Source organism: Myotis nattereri, assembly GCF_964212035.1.
Source record: "Myotis nattereri genome assembly, chromosome: 10".
NCBI lineage: Eukaryota > Metazoa > Chordata > Mammalia > Chiroptera > Vespertilionidae > Myotis > Myotis nattereri.
The window spans coordinates 49,132,887-49,149,799 of record NC_138085.1 but is presented as its reverse complement, the minus strand read 5'-3'; the positions used below and the strand labels follow the sequence as shown (position 1 = coordinate 49,149,799).

Here is a 16,913-nt window from a genome sequence, read left to right as displayed (position 1 = left end):
AAATCTCAAGGTGGCATCTATATAATCTCTAACATTTCTATGATTTTACTTTTCACAATTAAATCATTAATCCTCCTGCAATACATTTTGGTCTAAGGCAGCGGTTCTCAAACAGTGGGTCGCGACCCCTTTGGCGGTCAAACGATCCTTAATATGCCTAAGACCATCCTGCATATTAGATATTTACATTACAATTCATAATAGTAGCAACATTACAGTTATGAAGTAGTAACAAAAATAATTTTATGGTTGGGTCACAACATGAGGAACTCTATTTAAAGAACCACTGGTCTAAGGCATGAAGCAGGTATTCAAGGCTTCCCACCTTCTCCCAGATGACTATCTCAATACCACCCATTCACCATTGATCTGATGTGTCCTCGTATATCTTTATATTTGTTTTTGAACCGTTTTCCCACTGTTCTGCCTGTGTATTTCCGTATCTGCATCACATGGTTTTAATCATTACAGTATATTTTTATTTAAGAAAGGGGGGAAAAAATAAACCCGTACTTGCTGTTTTTATGCAAAAAAGGGATAAACAAAAAGTGAATAAAAAGTGGTAGGAGGCTGTGAGTGCTATGATGTGTACCTGATATTGTTTTGAATTGTGAACTACATATTTAGTAAATACTAAAAAACAAAATTACTGTATCTTTAGTAAGTATTTAAAAATCGAGAGTGCCAGTCCCTTTGTCAGAACTTTTCTAGCTAAACTCCGCTATAGTAAAGTATCAAAATACTGTGGTTTCAGACAGTTATTTCACATGGCAGTCAAAAGCATGTTCACCCTTCCTGAATTCTCTTCCCACTTCTGTCTCTCCTAACCCCATACCTGACTGTCCTCACTTCAAAAGTACTTCTACCCTCCCTTTGTTTACAATTTAGTACTTGAAACTCTATCCCCTGAAATTCTAATCTATAGTTATTACATAATTCCTTTTTATCCCCTAATAATCTTAAAATCTGCTCAGTTACCCATGTGAAAATTACCACAAAGACTTTAATTCAATGACTTGCAATCCAATATAGGTCTTGAGACAATCCCACCTATGGTTGGTCACAATATTCTGGCCCTTGGACCATCTAACCTCAAGACTCAAATGATTAAGAACACAACCAACTTAAGCTTACCCTTTCCTCTCCTTGTTGTCAAATATAATTTTTTGAAGAAATTATACAAATGAAAACTCAACTCTCTGCTTCCCATTACAGTCATTAATGTGGGCTTTGCTTTGTTCAAGCTCTTTCCTAGGTGCCTCTCCGGGAAACAATTATGTCAGCTGGAAAAAGGAGTTGCCTTCAAACACTGAGACATAATCTCTCCATTTATACAAGGCACAAGGAAAGCAATGTTTTTAGGTTTTTGTCTTATTTCATATCCAATTTCCTGCATTAAGTAAGATATAACCATGAAAAATTTCTATCCTGCTCAATTTGTGAAGGCTTTGGTTTCTATCTAGAGCTGTGCTATTATTATTATTATTTTTTAGGCTAGTTTAGACTAGTCAAGTGAAGCAGTGGGAGTGGAGAAGGAACAAAGAAATCTGTAACTGGCTGTGATCAATTAGTTGTAAGACACCAGCCAATGTGCTATTCTAATACAGTAGCCCACCAGCCACATCTGGCTCTTTAAATTTAATTTGGTTAAAATAAAATAAAAAATCAGTTCCTTAATCAAACTTCAAGTTCTCAACACTCACATATGACTAGTGGCTATCATATTATGCATGGTGATGCAATTGGAGAATATTTCCTTGTAAAAAGTTCTATAGAATAATGCATATGTAGAGAACTAAATACCATGAGACAGCATAAACAGTGCTTCATGGTTTTAATAATAAGAGTATAAAATATTATGAAAGCTGAGTCAGCTAATGTGGATGTCTGAGTTGTCCTTTTCCTCCCTCCTCCTGCTTCCCTCCATATATAATGTCCTTGAAACTGTATATTTGCGTTGATAAGAAACAGTTCCAAACAGGAAAGAACATTCAATATTTGGTCAGAGCTGTTCAAGTAGCTAAAATAGCTCCTCATATAATTTTTGGTAAAAAACACATGAACACAATTACCAAGAACTTTTTTTAGGTCAGCATCTTTATAAGTCCCCTTTTTATCTGGGAGCAAGGCTGTGTTACTAGAACTCTTGGATATTATCTTACATCTGATCACTGCTGCTGCTGCTACGTTTTAGCATTTTACCAAGTGCCACAACCCAACTGTGCAATCATAAAATGGCCAATCTGAGCATATCCTCACCCCTCCCACCACCATGTTGGCACCTCAGCTACATATATATTCAGCTAATGATAACAGGTGGAAGGAACAGCCTTTCAAATCTGAAGATGCTCTAATCACTTACCAATAAGATGGTTTTTCTGAAGAGGAATTATCCCTGACAGCTTTTACCACTTCCTTCTTCTTGGATAATGAAACCTAAAATAGGTTCACATCTTTTGCCCTACCTATAATGGATCAAAACCTTTTCCAAGAAAGGAAGGATTCAGAAGGAACACAAGGGGACTTATAGGGTTATAATTATAATAATGTGTGGTAACATTCTATTTCTTGACCTGTGTGATAATTCCATGAGTATTTTATTTATCCCATGCTCTGAAATAAAACTACAAAACACTGGAGAGGATCCTGGACCATCCCTAAAGAAGCAAGACACACAGACCCTGGGTACTCTGGAGGTCCTCAGATAAGGGACATCTGATGAGGGCTACATGTCTTCCAAACACTTATCAGCTAAAAAATGTCACCCAAAGGGAGCATTCTCTACAGCTCTCAGGCACATCCTTGGAAAGACAATATTACTTATTAATTGGCATTTTCTTCCCCCTTAATAATTCACTGATGGTTTTGTTTTCTATTTCTCACATATTCCTTTTCAAATTTCCCTTTCTACTCACCTCTCTATTTTATGAAACTTACCTCCTAATTTACTCATATATGCACCTCTGCTTCACCCTAGCAAGCCCAGTCAGCTTGCTCTTGGTGTTACCAGCTCCAAAGCACAGCTGGCACTATAGATCTCAACTTACCCTCAAGATTAGGGCTGGGGAAATAAGCCTGTCTCCCTAAGCAGAACAGTTTTTGTTTTTCAATTCTGCTGGGCAGATGGAGGAGGACATGGGCTTCTACGTACAAAAGTGAGCAGCCCTACTCCACACTCCTGTATAGGCCAGCTGAAACTCTGGGCAGAACTATTCAATGGAAACCAGTAAGTTGGTGTTTTCTTAATAAAAATAAAAATGTTCCCAAGAATAATTAATATTTTTAAACATTCACTTTAAAAAATAAAAAAAGGATTGTCTCATTTTTTTCCTCCCCTTCCTGAACGGCTAAGGGCTTAAAATAATTCAGTGGAATTTACTGCTCATCTTTTATACTTACTCAGCTTAACTAATGTTTCAGTAAATTTTTCACAGTTGATTGCAACTCGGCATAATAGATGGATGAATTGATGATAAGAAAAGAAGTAGTCTAGCAGCATACGATCATAAACGTCATCTTTGCCCTGAAGGTTAAAGATGATAAAATGGTTGCACTTAAATTGTATAATAAATTAAAGAGCATATTTTGTGCAAATGTAATAAATTTAACTAAAAAGCTGATTAAATATTTAAAATCTATAAGAATCTAGTTTTAATTTCCAAGTTTCTATTAAGGTTATTAAGATCTTAATTGTCACAAGTTTATTTTCAGTGTGCAAATGCTGTCAATTAAAATTACCCATTATTTCTACATACTTTAATAAAGTAAAATTACTATAAGATTTTAAAATGTGATACTTTCACTCTATAGACATATAATCAAGAAGGATTAAATTTTATTTTTGAAATAGATTCCAAATTATTTTTGTAATGGTTACTATAGGGTTAATTATTTTTATAGTTTATCTTATAAAAACTCAAGTATATTTAAGATACAAAGATAGTGGGGGCAAGGGAGAGTGTGAATGAAGTGGGGTGAAGAAAGGTAAGTGGGAAAATTGTTTAAAAAATGTTGAAACTAAAACAAATTATCCTGTACCTTTTCTCCATAATTTAAAATTAGTATTATTTTTAGAATAAGCGTTAGAGGACAAAAGTCAAGACTACAAATGATAAATCTATCAATTGTGATACAAAGCTTAGGTCAAAGGATTATAATTAAAGGTAAGAGAAGTCATTGATTACGTGAATTTAAACAGTAGTAAGTACCTAACTTGACTTTTCAGGTTTAGATATATAATGACCCAATTATAATTTGGCCTAGTAACAAACACTAATAAGGTTTTCCATTAAGGTATTTTTAAGGGGGGAAAAAAAAACTTACTACTTGTGCTTATTGTTGATTTTGCAAATATTAAACCAAAATTTCTGAGCACTATAAGGAAAAGTCCAAATGAGTCTAATCTTTTTAGGATTCACAAAATGGTCATTTAAGTCTAATATACTCTTAACTGCCAGAGGGGAAATTTCAAATTACTGTGTACTATAGAAACATGGTTTTCCTGGCATCCCAACATACCTTACTGGTTTCCACCATTGTGGGCAAGAGGCACATATTGAGTTCAGGGCGCGGAGGCCGAATATTGCTTTTCCCTCCTATTAGCTTGATATTTTCTCGACAAGGGAAATAAGGTCCAAGAGACACTAAGACATTAAAAGTGTACAATAAGAATAAATGGAAAAAATAAATCTCCATGTTTCAGTGTGCAGAAAGATTAAATGCCAACCATATTCAAGGACTAGGCTAGATGAATACATACTTGGTATGTTACTGTGATGGTAAGTACAATGGTTGTGTTGTAGAAATGGAACCAGAGTATGAAGAAAGTCATGGGGACTCAAAAGCACAAGTTCCTTGAGGACATCTGAAAATAAGAACACAATTTGGGTATTAAAAAACTGGAGTATGTCTACCTGTTACTTTCAAACTCAAAAACCTGTTTGGAGTGACTAGTTGCAGTGTGGCAGCTGGAAAGTTTTAATGGGTCTAAAACTGTTTTAGCTCCTGACACTGGGAGAAATCATGTCTAATCCTCAATCAAAACTGGATCAGCAGAGTTACTAACCACAAAAGGGCTATCATTTAGATACTAAAATTTAAAACTATTTATTTGTATATTATTTATTCAAGAGAAGCATCATGGAGAGTACCTGAGGGAAATATTTAATGCACATTGTTTTCATAAAATCAACCAAAGAAACATATTAATGTAAGGTTCAAAGTTCTTCAGATATAAGGAATAATCCTTAATCTACTTTTAATGTTTCATGGTGCTGGTTGGACTGACTCTCATCTTCTAATCACGTAAGTGTCAAGCTCATGACGACAGGCAACTGGGAGAGATTCTGGCAAGATTACCACCATGCGCCTCTCTCCTCCTGTTGGAGAGTCATAGGCCAGTAATTCCACAGACCGTCAGGCCAATGCCTGCTAAGACTGACTGCTACATATGACAGCCAGTTCGTTATTCATGTTATTTTGAGAAACTGTTATAAGCAGTTATAGTATCTAAAGATTTAAAGTGGCTTCTAAAGTAGTAAAAATTCAATATAAGCCAAAACCGGTTTGGCTCAGTGGATAGAGCGTCGGCCTGCGGACTGAAGGGTCCCAGGTTCGATTCCGGTCAGGGGCATGTGCCTGGGCTGCGGGCACATCCCCAGTGGGAGATGTGCAGGAGGCGGCTGATCGATGTTTCTCTCCCATCGATGTTTCTAACTCTCTGTCTCTCCCCCTTCCTCTCTGTAAAAAATCAATAAAATATATTTAAAAAAAAAATTCAATATAAATTTAAAATGAGGGGGTCCTTTAACAGGCACAAATTATTTTATTATTAATATGCAATCAATAAAAAGGTAAAATACTTAGGAGTTAGGAGTCTTTGAACTACTACTAAGAAGTATCTTTAGGCAAAAGAGCTCACAGTGAAATAATCACCACAACCCTTTACGATGTCAATTCTACTTTGTAAACATTTGCATGATTCTACCTTGCTTCTATAGGACAGAATATTCAGAGCAAGAGATCTAGAGATAACCTAAGGTCAAACAGCCCAGATATATTAAGTGACCAGCCTATGATCATAAAGGTAATTATTGGCATGTTAAGAAATAAAATTTGATTTTCTTAAGACCTGTTGGCTATTGCAAGTTATACATACTGGTAAAAAGTACAAATGTCTTTCCAAACCCTACAGAACATCACATCTTATAGAAAAATAGTCCCACAAAAATGTTCTTTCACTAGGGTTTCTAAGTTACTTACCGATACAGGCATTTCTAAGTTCTGGAGGGCTATAGGAATTAAGAAGAGTTAACAGTTTATGGGCAAATTCAATTCGCTCTTGCCACTGGATTAATGCTTGTTTCACATCTGCAAATACAAAAACACACATAAATATGCCACTTGAGATCAAACCCCCTCAATTATTTTCTATATAAACTACAGAATACTAACACTAAGAAACTCATATTAATTACATAAACATCTTGGGTAAAAGCTATGATTGTTTTCATCCGATGGCTACTATTGTTAAACCTGCTAGATTTCTTAAAGCACAGATTTTAGTGATGAATATACCCTATTTTCTAGAAATTTATATGAAGTTCAGAGTTCACATTATCTTACAGGGACACAAGAGATATTTTTATAGTTATTTCTCTTGAAACTAAAATGATCTAATCTAAGCCATGAAGTTTCATGCTTAGAGAACCTTCACATGTTGTTATACTCATGTTGTTAGTGGCTGGAAATGTTTTCCAGTCTCCTACATCTTGACACAACATGCCTATTTTGGGGGCAGACATAAAGAAAATAAGAGCACTTCAATCTTATATCAAGAGGTCATGATAAGCATTTCCTTTTGACTAGCAACAGCCCCATCTTCTGTAACTGGAGATAAAAACAAATTCTCTGAAGCATGCGGTTTAAACGCCTTATTTTATTCTTTAACAGCTGAACTAACAACAATAACAACAATAAAAACAAAGCAAAAAACAAAACAAAAAAAGAGAGGAATAGCCAAACCTTTTCTCTGAAGATATGGACGTGTAGACTTCAATACCGAAAGGAATATTGACAGAAGTTCTACTAAGTCTCCAGTCACATGGCAAGCGGTGGCTTCATGATACATCATGTGCAGTGTGTTGAATGACTACAAGTGATTTAAAAAATAGAAAACTTCATTTCATTTTTACTTTATTGAGCCACAAAATTGTAGAGCTCAGTTGTTTTCAGGCTCAGACTATGTATATGCATACAAACACAAAGAAAATGTATATGTTTTTTATCTAAAAGTCAAATTCTCTCTTTCAGCTCTTTTAAAATATAAAACAGTCCTCACACTTCAGAGCCCTCATATTTTGGGTACACATTTTAGTGTTAAGAAATAATTTGTTTAATCAGATTTTTCTTCTTTTTGTTACTGTTTGCTCTAAGATGGCAAGCCTTAGAGAGTATAAGGCAGCAGGCAACAACATGAAGATTAGGGAGAATAGCATGGCTTCTGAAGAAAGAAAATGGTGACATAGTTGTCAGCTATATTCAGAGAAAGAGGTAAAAGAGCTCAAAAGGGTAGGAATTTCTTTCATCACTAGTGGCCCGGTGCACAGATTTGTGCACATTAAAAGGAAATTAATTAGAAGAAATATTTTAATATTGCTATTTGCCCTTTCTCTATAATAGCAGTGTCAACCGAATTCACGATTGACAATGACAGAAACACATGTGTAATTGGCGCCAGCGAGAGCTTTACTTGTATCACGCATGCGTGAGTCAACTTACCCTTTTATAGATATAGAATAAACTTGCTTAATTAGACCTACTTTCTGATTTAGCTAAACTTTTCCAGCCCAGTGAAGCACTTCTCTTTCAGGTAATTGTCAGCAACACAGCAGTAAATATCAACACAAAGCAAATTATTATTGTAGATCACACAGGGAAAATAAAGGGTGAAATATTTAACTGCAGCAGTGTTTGACTATATTCTGCACAGTGAGAAAACCTGAAGTATTTTCAAGGTTCACCATTTCTTACTTCTTTTTAAGTTGGGTCAAGTTTCTCAGCTTTCTAAATCTCCGTTTTCCGGCTAATGAAAAGAAAATAGGATTCCACCGAGTCTCCTATCTACCTACTACAGGACTTCTGTGAGGATCAAATGAGATGAGGCACAAACATTTGGTTACAGTGTAAAATGTTTCCACCTGGCTATAAAGCAAGTTGAGTTCCTGGGCTGAAGAAACTCCAAGGAGGCTAGTTGTGAGGGAGAGGAAGCTGGGCGTTGCTACGTGACGTCATTACCCGGATAGACACTTAGCATATCAGCCTTTTATATATATAGGTACTGGCTTGTTAAATCTATTAACTCCTTTAACTATATTAGTTTAATTAAACCCTTAGATTTTTTTCCCCACTTCCTTTACACCAAAGCATCTTTTTTCTAATCCTCTAAAATCAGTTCAAAAATCATGGCCTAATCTGTGGCAGTACATAATCTGAACGATGTACTTGTGCGACACTTAACCTGTAGACTGTGAAGACAGTAACTACAGTGCCTAGCACAAAGCCTGGCAGAGAAGACATTCAGATATCTGCTGAATGAAATTCTCACTACTGCTCTTTCATTTACCTTTTGTTTTAGCCAAACAGAAAAGTTGGCATTTCTCAAATACGACCAAAACTTTCTTGCCTCTGTGCCAATTAAGTCATTTATCATTCCAAGTCCAAATTCTTCAACGTAGTTTCAAACATGTTGTATTCCTATTCTGCCATACCATTTTCTGGAAACTGCCATACCATTTTCTGGAAAAAACCACCCTACCTCCTAATCACATGGTACCCATGGCAGATATCTTTCTACTTATCTCCATTAGTAGACTAAAGGTTACAATGGACCTCTATGGCCTTAAAATCATCTCAAAGCAAGGATGTTCAAGAATTATGGGAAGAATGAATGGCTGATTTTAACCACCTGTCACAATCTCACTAGCTTTCTCTATTATGCTAAGCTCAGTTTCTTAACACTATCAAATGAGTGAGCCCTTGAGAAACTGTGCCTTTGAATAAAATGCATAAAACTAGTCTATTTCAAGTGGTTGTTCCAAATACAAACTGAGGGGGAAAGTATGGAATTACTATGGAAAAAGTAAATAGCACCCTAAAAATTGTGACTTAATTATTCTCTGAATATTAATTAGCATCTACTGATTGGTATAATTAAAATCTAAATAGCTGTGAAACAGTCTACCATAAACTCTAAATATCCACAAAACAAGAAGTCTTGGTGAGAAGATAAAAATGAAATAAATCTACAAAATATTTACCTCAGTCATCAGGATCAACCCTCGATTAAATACAACAAGAAGCCTGTCTTCATCAGATTCTAATAATATTCTGAAGGCACTGGAAGAATACATAAAGTCTAATTTGAGAATTCTGAATCAGAATAGAACACTTTGCTCATTAAAAACACAAAACAAAACCAGAAGTATATTGTCATTTAGGCTCTCTACATTCCTACCAATAGAAAAGAGACTACTACATCTATTTCTTAGTAATTCAATAAAAGGAGATAATATTAAATACAAAACCCTCTAAGTAACTTAAAGGAAAGTTATGTCTAACAGTATCTAGTCTGCTCTTAATTATCCATAATGGTAGAAGAGAGATGTAATAAGAATATTTTGAAAGTTTCAGTACAAAAAAATGCTTATTTTTATAATGGGTTTATCTTTGAGATTATGCTAAGTTCTGAACAATAATATATACTTGTATTATCAAATCATTCATTAGGTGGTAATTTGGGAAAAAAGAGAAACATGACGGGAAAAACATTAAAAACATATGGTGGTCCTAGCCAGTTTGGCTCAGTGGAGAGAGCATAGGCCTGCAGACTGAAGAGTCCCAGGTTTGATTCCAGTCGGGGTGCATGCGGGAGGCAACCAATTGATGTGTCTCTCTCACATCAATGTTTCTCTCTCTCTCTCCTCCTCCTCCCTTCCACTCTCTCTAAAAATCAATGGAAAAATATCCTTGGGTGAGGATTAACAAAAAACAAACAAACAAAAACATACAGTAGCCTTAAAAATAATTTATATAATAATCAAAAGCAGTTATTATTCTTGTTAGCGGACCTAATTCCATTATTAGGTACTGAAAACTGCTGTTATATAGTATGACTGGAAATCGTTGCACTTTGACAAAATGTTATCTTTCCTTTTTCAAAAGAAAGAATTAAGAAAGCTCCAAATCTTTTATTGAAAATAAAAACTTTAAGTAGTAAATCTTGGGAAACCAATATATTCAAAATTAATGCCAACATTTAAAAAATTTCCTTTAAAGAGTCCTGGCGAAAGCATTTAGTGTATTAATAAAGATCCAAATTGAAAGTTTTCTGAAGAAGATAATGTAAAATAACTTTATCTTGGGTTAATAGCTTAAGGTACTAGAGTGTTCAACACTATGAACAAACAAAAAAACAAACTCAGTAAGGGGTGTAGGGGTAAAATGAAGAGGGTAATAAAGGTGACATGGTGACAGAAGGAGACTAGAGTTTGGGTGGTGTGCACACAATAGAGTATACAAATGTATTATAAAGCTATACACATGAAATTTGTATGATGTTATTAACCAATGTTACCCCAATAAGTTCAATCTAAAAAAATTTAAGAAGTTATTACAGTATTCAAGAATGTACTGCCAAGAAATGTGCCTAATAAAGGACATCACCTCCAAGTCTTATTGTAATACTAGTAGCCCGGTACATGAAATTTGTGCACATTGAAAGGGAATTAATTAGAGGAATGTAATTTGGACTATCTAATATTAATAATATGTGAGCGTGAGGCAGTCCGCGTTTCAGAAATCCAATGACGTTAATTTTAGCTATTACTTTGCCAAATAAATGGAATTTACAGATGTCATTTAAAAGAGCATTCAGCTTCATATTAAAAACTTTGGCTACCAAGTCAGGTCTGTTTTCAACTTTTTGCCAGCATTGTAAATTGTTTGCAATATCTGCCCATTTGGGGTTGTCATGTCATGGTTATGAATAAATCGGGCTTGCCATACCTCGTTATAATTGCCATAGCATCCTGATATCGCTGCTGCATATTTCTGGGACTACCCTCAGATGATGATGGAAGTATTATCACTTTACCAATCGGCACATTGTCCTTTTCAAAATCTAGATTTGAGAAAATCCATCAAACCACCATATTTTTCAACTCTCAACTTATATTGGTTTGCTTTGATGAAATTTATCTGATTGGCCTCCATTTTTGAATACGAATCCATGATAAACTGTTGAGTTAATTTTCCTGCATTTAAAATAGGATTGAACGTGTCCCACACAGAGAGATGAAATCCATAATACTGCATTTGTGTGACTCGTGTCCTTACATTTTGTCTAGTATTATTGTCGATGACACTGTTGTCTCTGAGTCTTAATGCAATATCTGTTCCCCAGGCTTGTTTACCATGTAGAAAAGGATAAGATATGTCATTGCATCTAATGTAGGAAACAGGATATTTATTTGTTTCATTTTAGTGGCATTTGGATTATTGGGATCTAGTTTACAATGAATGAGCAAGTCCCTTTTTCAAAAGGAGGTTCTCCACCTTCATTTCTGAATATGACAGCAAACTCAGTTACACGGAGAGAATTATATCTACCTGGGTCACTGTTGCCATCGTATTTAATTGCCATTGTTACCTCTGTGGGAGCAATACCTTTTGCTGCTGCTTCAGATTGGGCTTCCTTTTCTACCTCATGTAGCATCTTGTACGATTTTGTTAATTCATTTATTTCATGGATGAGGTTGTTGATGTTGATCATGAGTCTTTCTGAGAAGCCTGGTTTTCTGGCATTGCTAATCTTTTACTTGTAGCTTTGGCTGTATCCAAAATATAGAGTTGAGCAAACTTCCGAGAAACACCATCCGAAGGATGTAAAGTTCCAGTACGGTGATAAACTTGTCCGTGTATTCTAAAATAGTATGGCCCGTATCCTGATGGCGATGCAATATTTGCACCCATGGAAGCAAAAGCAAAGGAACTATTTATGGGATGGATATTTTCCATGATATTTTTACTGTCAGAATAGTTTGTCATTAATCTTTTTAAATATGCTGGGTAATCTGAAAAATGTATATCATTTGGACAGACTTTCCCTTTGCTACAACATCGAGTAAATTTCCCATCAGATGGTTTTTCATCTGAGAAACTGAGTGATAGGCAAAATTCACATCAAACGGTCATTCCACCACAACTATGTTCGAGGATTGCATCTTCATGTACTCCATTTTTGCTGAGAAGACAGTTCCTACAGGTATTTGTAGTACTTGTTGATGACTGTTCTCTCAACATATTCTGTCATCGCCACCGCCTTCTTTCAACTTCAAAGGCACGTTGGTCTGTAGACATTGTCCGTCGATAACAATGATGTTTTTCGGCATCAGAGCAACATTTTTCCAGTAGCTGTTCAGATACATCCTGCTGCAGGCACCGCCTTCTTTCAAGATCAGACGCATGCTGCTCTGCAGACACTTTCTGTCGATAACGCCAGCATCTTTTGGCTGCAGACCTACGTTGTATCAACTGTTGTTCTTAGACATAGTCTGACCTCTCTACTGTCAAGGTCTGAGATGCAGGTGAATGAGAGTCCTGGCTATCAGGCCGCTGAGAGCTGTCTGACCAATGGCTATTTCTGTGGGGGTGGGACTTCCTCCTCCTTGTTGTCAGTTTCCACAGCTGTGATGAGGAAGCTGGGGTGACAGAGGGAGCCGCGCCCTCCAAGCCGCCCTCTCGCTCTGCTCTATGTCCAGCAGTCTCCTGCTCTGCTAAGTCCCCCAAATCTCCCGCTCTCTGCTGGCAAGGTCCTGGGAGTCCGCGGGTGTGGCTAGGCACGGGTGGCCGCACCTCCCTGACCAGCGAAAGCCCTAGGAGCCTCTCCTGGGGCTCTTGACACCTGTGTATGCAAATTAACCGCCATCTTTGTCGGATAATTTGCATAGTCACTCGGATTGGCTGGTGGGCGTGGCTTCAGCATAGTGGAGGGACAGCTAATTTGCATGTTTCTTTTATTATATAGGATATAGATGAATTTTTAAGAAATTAACCTGGATTTTAATTTGCTCTGATTAATTATAAAGGTCATGATTTGTTATTTTCCTAATTCCTAGTTAAAAAAGATAGGGCTAAACAAATGAAAAACATTAACAGTGAGACTCATTCAAAGATGAAAAAAGCTATTTCTGGAGGCCTCTAGAACAGAACTGTTCAAGCATAATTTGGATGACTGTCAGAGAGAAGGGAAGTGTCAAGCTTTAAGTAGAACACTGTCTATTAAGGTTCCTTTCGACCTTAAGATTCTATCATTTTGACAAAACACAGACAATCTAAAACCAAACAAAAACAAAACCTGCTCAAAAGTAGCTCATCAGCTTTCAAAATATAAATTCTTCATGGTGACTAAACACATAAATGCTTCCCCCAATAACCTTACAGAGTTGGTAAACGTTTAGTTATAACTAAAATTGTCAGAAGTATGGTGCCCATCATCTCAGTTGGAAAAACAAAAACAAAAACCCCCCACAAACCATCTTTTTTACCTTATTAAAGTAGTCCAGCAGGAGCGGCCATCTAAGCAACGCAAGTAACAACTTATGGTTGTTTTCTTAAACTGTTTAATATCTTCTAATTCTTCCTCTCTCATTTCTGGTCTCTGAGCTATAAACAGCTGCATCAGGTTAAATAGTTCTTCCACTGCCTAAAAAGGGCAAATAAACATCACGGTGATCTTTTAACCCTACAACGTTTTAGAATGTATTCTCATTCTAGATGTTATACTCATTAGCCAGCCCTTACAATTACACAAATGAGTTCAGTTACAGTAACATTCAAGAATGGTTATAAAATTAGCAATGAATTCTATTTTTAAAATTTCATATATAACTCATTTAGTGCAAATCTCAAAATATAATTTTAGGAAGATTAAAAACTGCAAGTTAAGATAGTTCATTTTTAGTCTTAATACTGTTTCAAGACCAGGTTTTGTAACTTCAAATGTGCATTCAGAGACATGCTACAACAAAAACCTTTACCACCTTTTCTTTAGTAAGTGAGAAATTATCACTTTGTCACAAGAATTTTACATCCCTCAATTAAGACCATTTCTAAGAAAACCCTTTGGTGCCAACATTTGGAATGATCTTTCTTGACTGATGGATGCTCAGTTCAAGTTACCTGGCAAAAATTGATTTAAGCACCATTTTCATTAAAGTCTTTAATAGATAAGTTCTACAATAAAAACCGTTACATTTCACTGATGTCAAGGGCAAAAAAACATTAGGGGATAGTCTCATGCAGCACTCTTCAGAGGTATATTTAACTATGGACATGTTAAGTAATGAAATCAAGTATTACTTATACGAATGTGATAGAAAAAAATGGATTCACTCTTATAAATCTTATCCTAACTCCTAAGTCAGGCAGACTCTCTCATTCTTTTCCTTATGTATTCTTATTGCCTTGGTTTTGAATGTGTTTTTCTTTTTTTGTACTGAATACAATCACTTTATTATAGGTATTCTAACTTTCTTCACTGGAAATTAGGTTCTTTCAAGGTGAGAAATTATAAACAATTCACTACATTATGTCTAAAGAACTGTTAAGGTCCTTTTTTTCAACAGGAAAAAAGTATAGTACATAACTCAAGGATACCAATCCTTAAAATACCCTTCACTGTATTTTTTGATTAACTCTTAAATGTTGAATGTCTTGAAAAATGTCTACTCTCCACTCCCACCATTTCCTATTTAGCAAACAACTTCTCATATTAGCAATTTGTGGCCTGAGTTCACAATAGCCTTAAAAAGGTTTCTGCACTCCCCTTCCAAACACCTTCCCAGACTTATACCCTCTTGGTATAATTTCAATTGACAACAGAGAATAAGAGATGACAATGAAAAGAAATATCCAGGAATGACAGCCTTATATGGGGATGGGGGGGAGGTAGATGTAATATCAAACCTACAAATAGTCTGCAGAGAAAAAAAAATCCTATTTACACTGAATATATTTGTATTCTGATAGAACATTTAACCATTTCATTCATTTCAATGTAGTATGAGAAAAAAATACTAGGGAATACTACAGCAAAGATAAAAATATTATTTAGCTCACAACTTAGCTTAGCATATAGACCTTGATAATAGATATCAAAATAAAAATATTCACTTCATTAAAACTGTACCATAAAGCTAACTTTTTTTCATTAGGTACATATGAAAGATACATTTACAAAACCATTAATTAAAATAGGTAAATTCCATTAGAGAAAATTTCATTATCAACCTACGAAAAACTATCCATACACTTATAAATTTTATAACCATACAGCATTTTATGTTTTCAAGAAAACAAACACATGTTACGTCCTTAAGAAAGAATAAAGTTAGACCATACTCTAAAATACTCCCATATTTTCTCACCATGTCCCAACAGGGGAAAAACAGGTATTTCCAATCAATTTGAGGATACAGATATAAGTTATCAATTTTACTCACTCCAGGGTATTGGCTGGCATGGGGTGTGAGATTCTTAAAGGCCCACTGGATGTTCTGGTGAGAAGCCAGTTGTCGTGTAAATGCAGGAGACTGCTCACAGCAGAGCCTCAGAATGCCATAGTAGGCAGGCAGCATCCCACGGTTAAAAAGCACCACATCCTGATCATCATGGTCAGCAAGGATGTAATTGAAGGCAATGTTCTTGGTTACCACTGGGTTCTGAACAATAAGGCGGATATTCTCTGGACAGTCAGCACACACATTGTACCAAAATGAAAGCAAAGCCTGTTTATTGTGATTTGTAGCTATTGCTGGCTCAGAAAGTTTAGGCTGGAAAAGGTTCCACAAATCCATGAAATATGTGGAAAACATCAGCTTCTCAGTTTTGGAAATTAAACAGTAAGTCATAAAGCTAAAATAGGGCACTAGCTTTGTAGTGCCATGAACAGCAGCATCAACATAAAGTTTGGCTCTTGACAGCAAACCAAGGAGCACGTTGTAGACCTGATGTAGGACTACTGTTGTGTCTGGACTGAGTGGAAGGTCACGGGTTGGGATGTGCAAAGACCTTGTTGACCGGAACATCTGGCGGAATGAATTGCTTGGTATAAGGGACACCAGAAGATAAGCTGCAGCTATAAATGTAAAAAAAAAAACACCTGTCAGATAGGTCCTTACAAGATATAAAAAATAAACTAAAGAGTAGTCATTAAACACAAAGCCACTCTTCCCTTTAAAAATTAAAGTGAATAAAATTTAAGGGACATGGACATCTCTTTTAATATCTTTCTGCTCTATCATTAGTCCCAGAGAAAGATCCCAAGGAATGATGTAGACTGCTATCTTCCATTCTGTCACTGTTCTTTTTTAAGTAGAGACAATAATCACATTAGCAAAAATAGCTTTAAACTGCTTTCGTTTAGCTTTCCCAAGATGTAGAGTTTTCCCAGTTATTTTATCATTTCATTTCTTCTCAGGAAACAATATGGTTTAATAGAACACAATATTTAGAACCAGAAGACCTATATAAGGCTAATAAACATGGTCAAATCATTTAATGTTTTAGGGTCTTAGTTTTATTCTTTACAAAGCAATAGTAAATTCTTTTGTAATAATTTATAGGTAAAGGTAAAATTTACTTACATTATAAAGACAGAATGAGATCTATTTAAAAGTCCTTTGTAATACATAAGATCATATATATGCCAATTTTAGAACATTAACTTTGAAATTTTTTTAAAAAAGTCTTCTAGGCTAATCTTGCACACAAAGAATCTCTCCTTCAACATACCTGAAAAATCTTAAGTCTATGCTATAATTCTGAGAGGTTAATGACTCATTAGTTGAGTCCAT

General features: G+C 35.6%; 1 protein-coding gene across 3 annotated transcripts in view; it reads right to left on the bottom strand.

Moving 5' to 3' along the window:
• Positions 1 to 16,913, bottom strand: part of USP34 (ubiquitin specific peptidase 34) — a 241,144-nt gene that overhangs the window by 10,846 nt on the left and 213,385 nt on the right. For all 3 annotated transcript variants that reach the window (XM_081100602.1, XM_081100603.1, XM_081100604.1), the window contains 8 exons: positions 15,561 to 16,195; positions 13,605 to 13,762; positions 9,318 to 9,396; positions 7,024 to 7,150; positions 6,262 to 6,369; positions 4,760 to 4,864; positions 4,519 to 4,643; positions 3,400 to 3,523 (listed from right to left, as the gene is read on the bottom strand). In XM_081100602.1, coding sequence (XP_080956728.1) covers positions 3,400 to 3,523; positions 4,519 to 4,643; positions 4,760 to 4,864; positions 6,262 to 6,369; positions 7,024 to 7,150; positions 9,318 to 9,396; positions 13,605 to 13,762; positions 15,561 to 16,195 — 1,461 coding nt within the window. The remainder of the gene's footprint in view (positions 1 to 3,399; positions 3,524 to 4,518; positions 4,644 to 4,759; positions 4,865 to 6,261; positions 6,370 to 7,023; positions 7,151 to 9,317; positions 9,397 to 13,604; positions 13,763 to 15,560; positions 16,196 to 16,913) is intronic.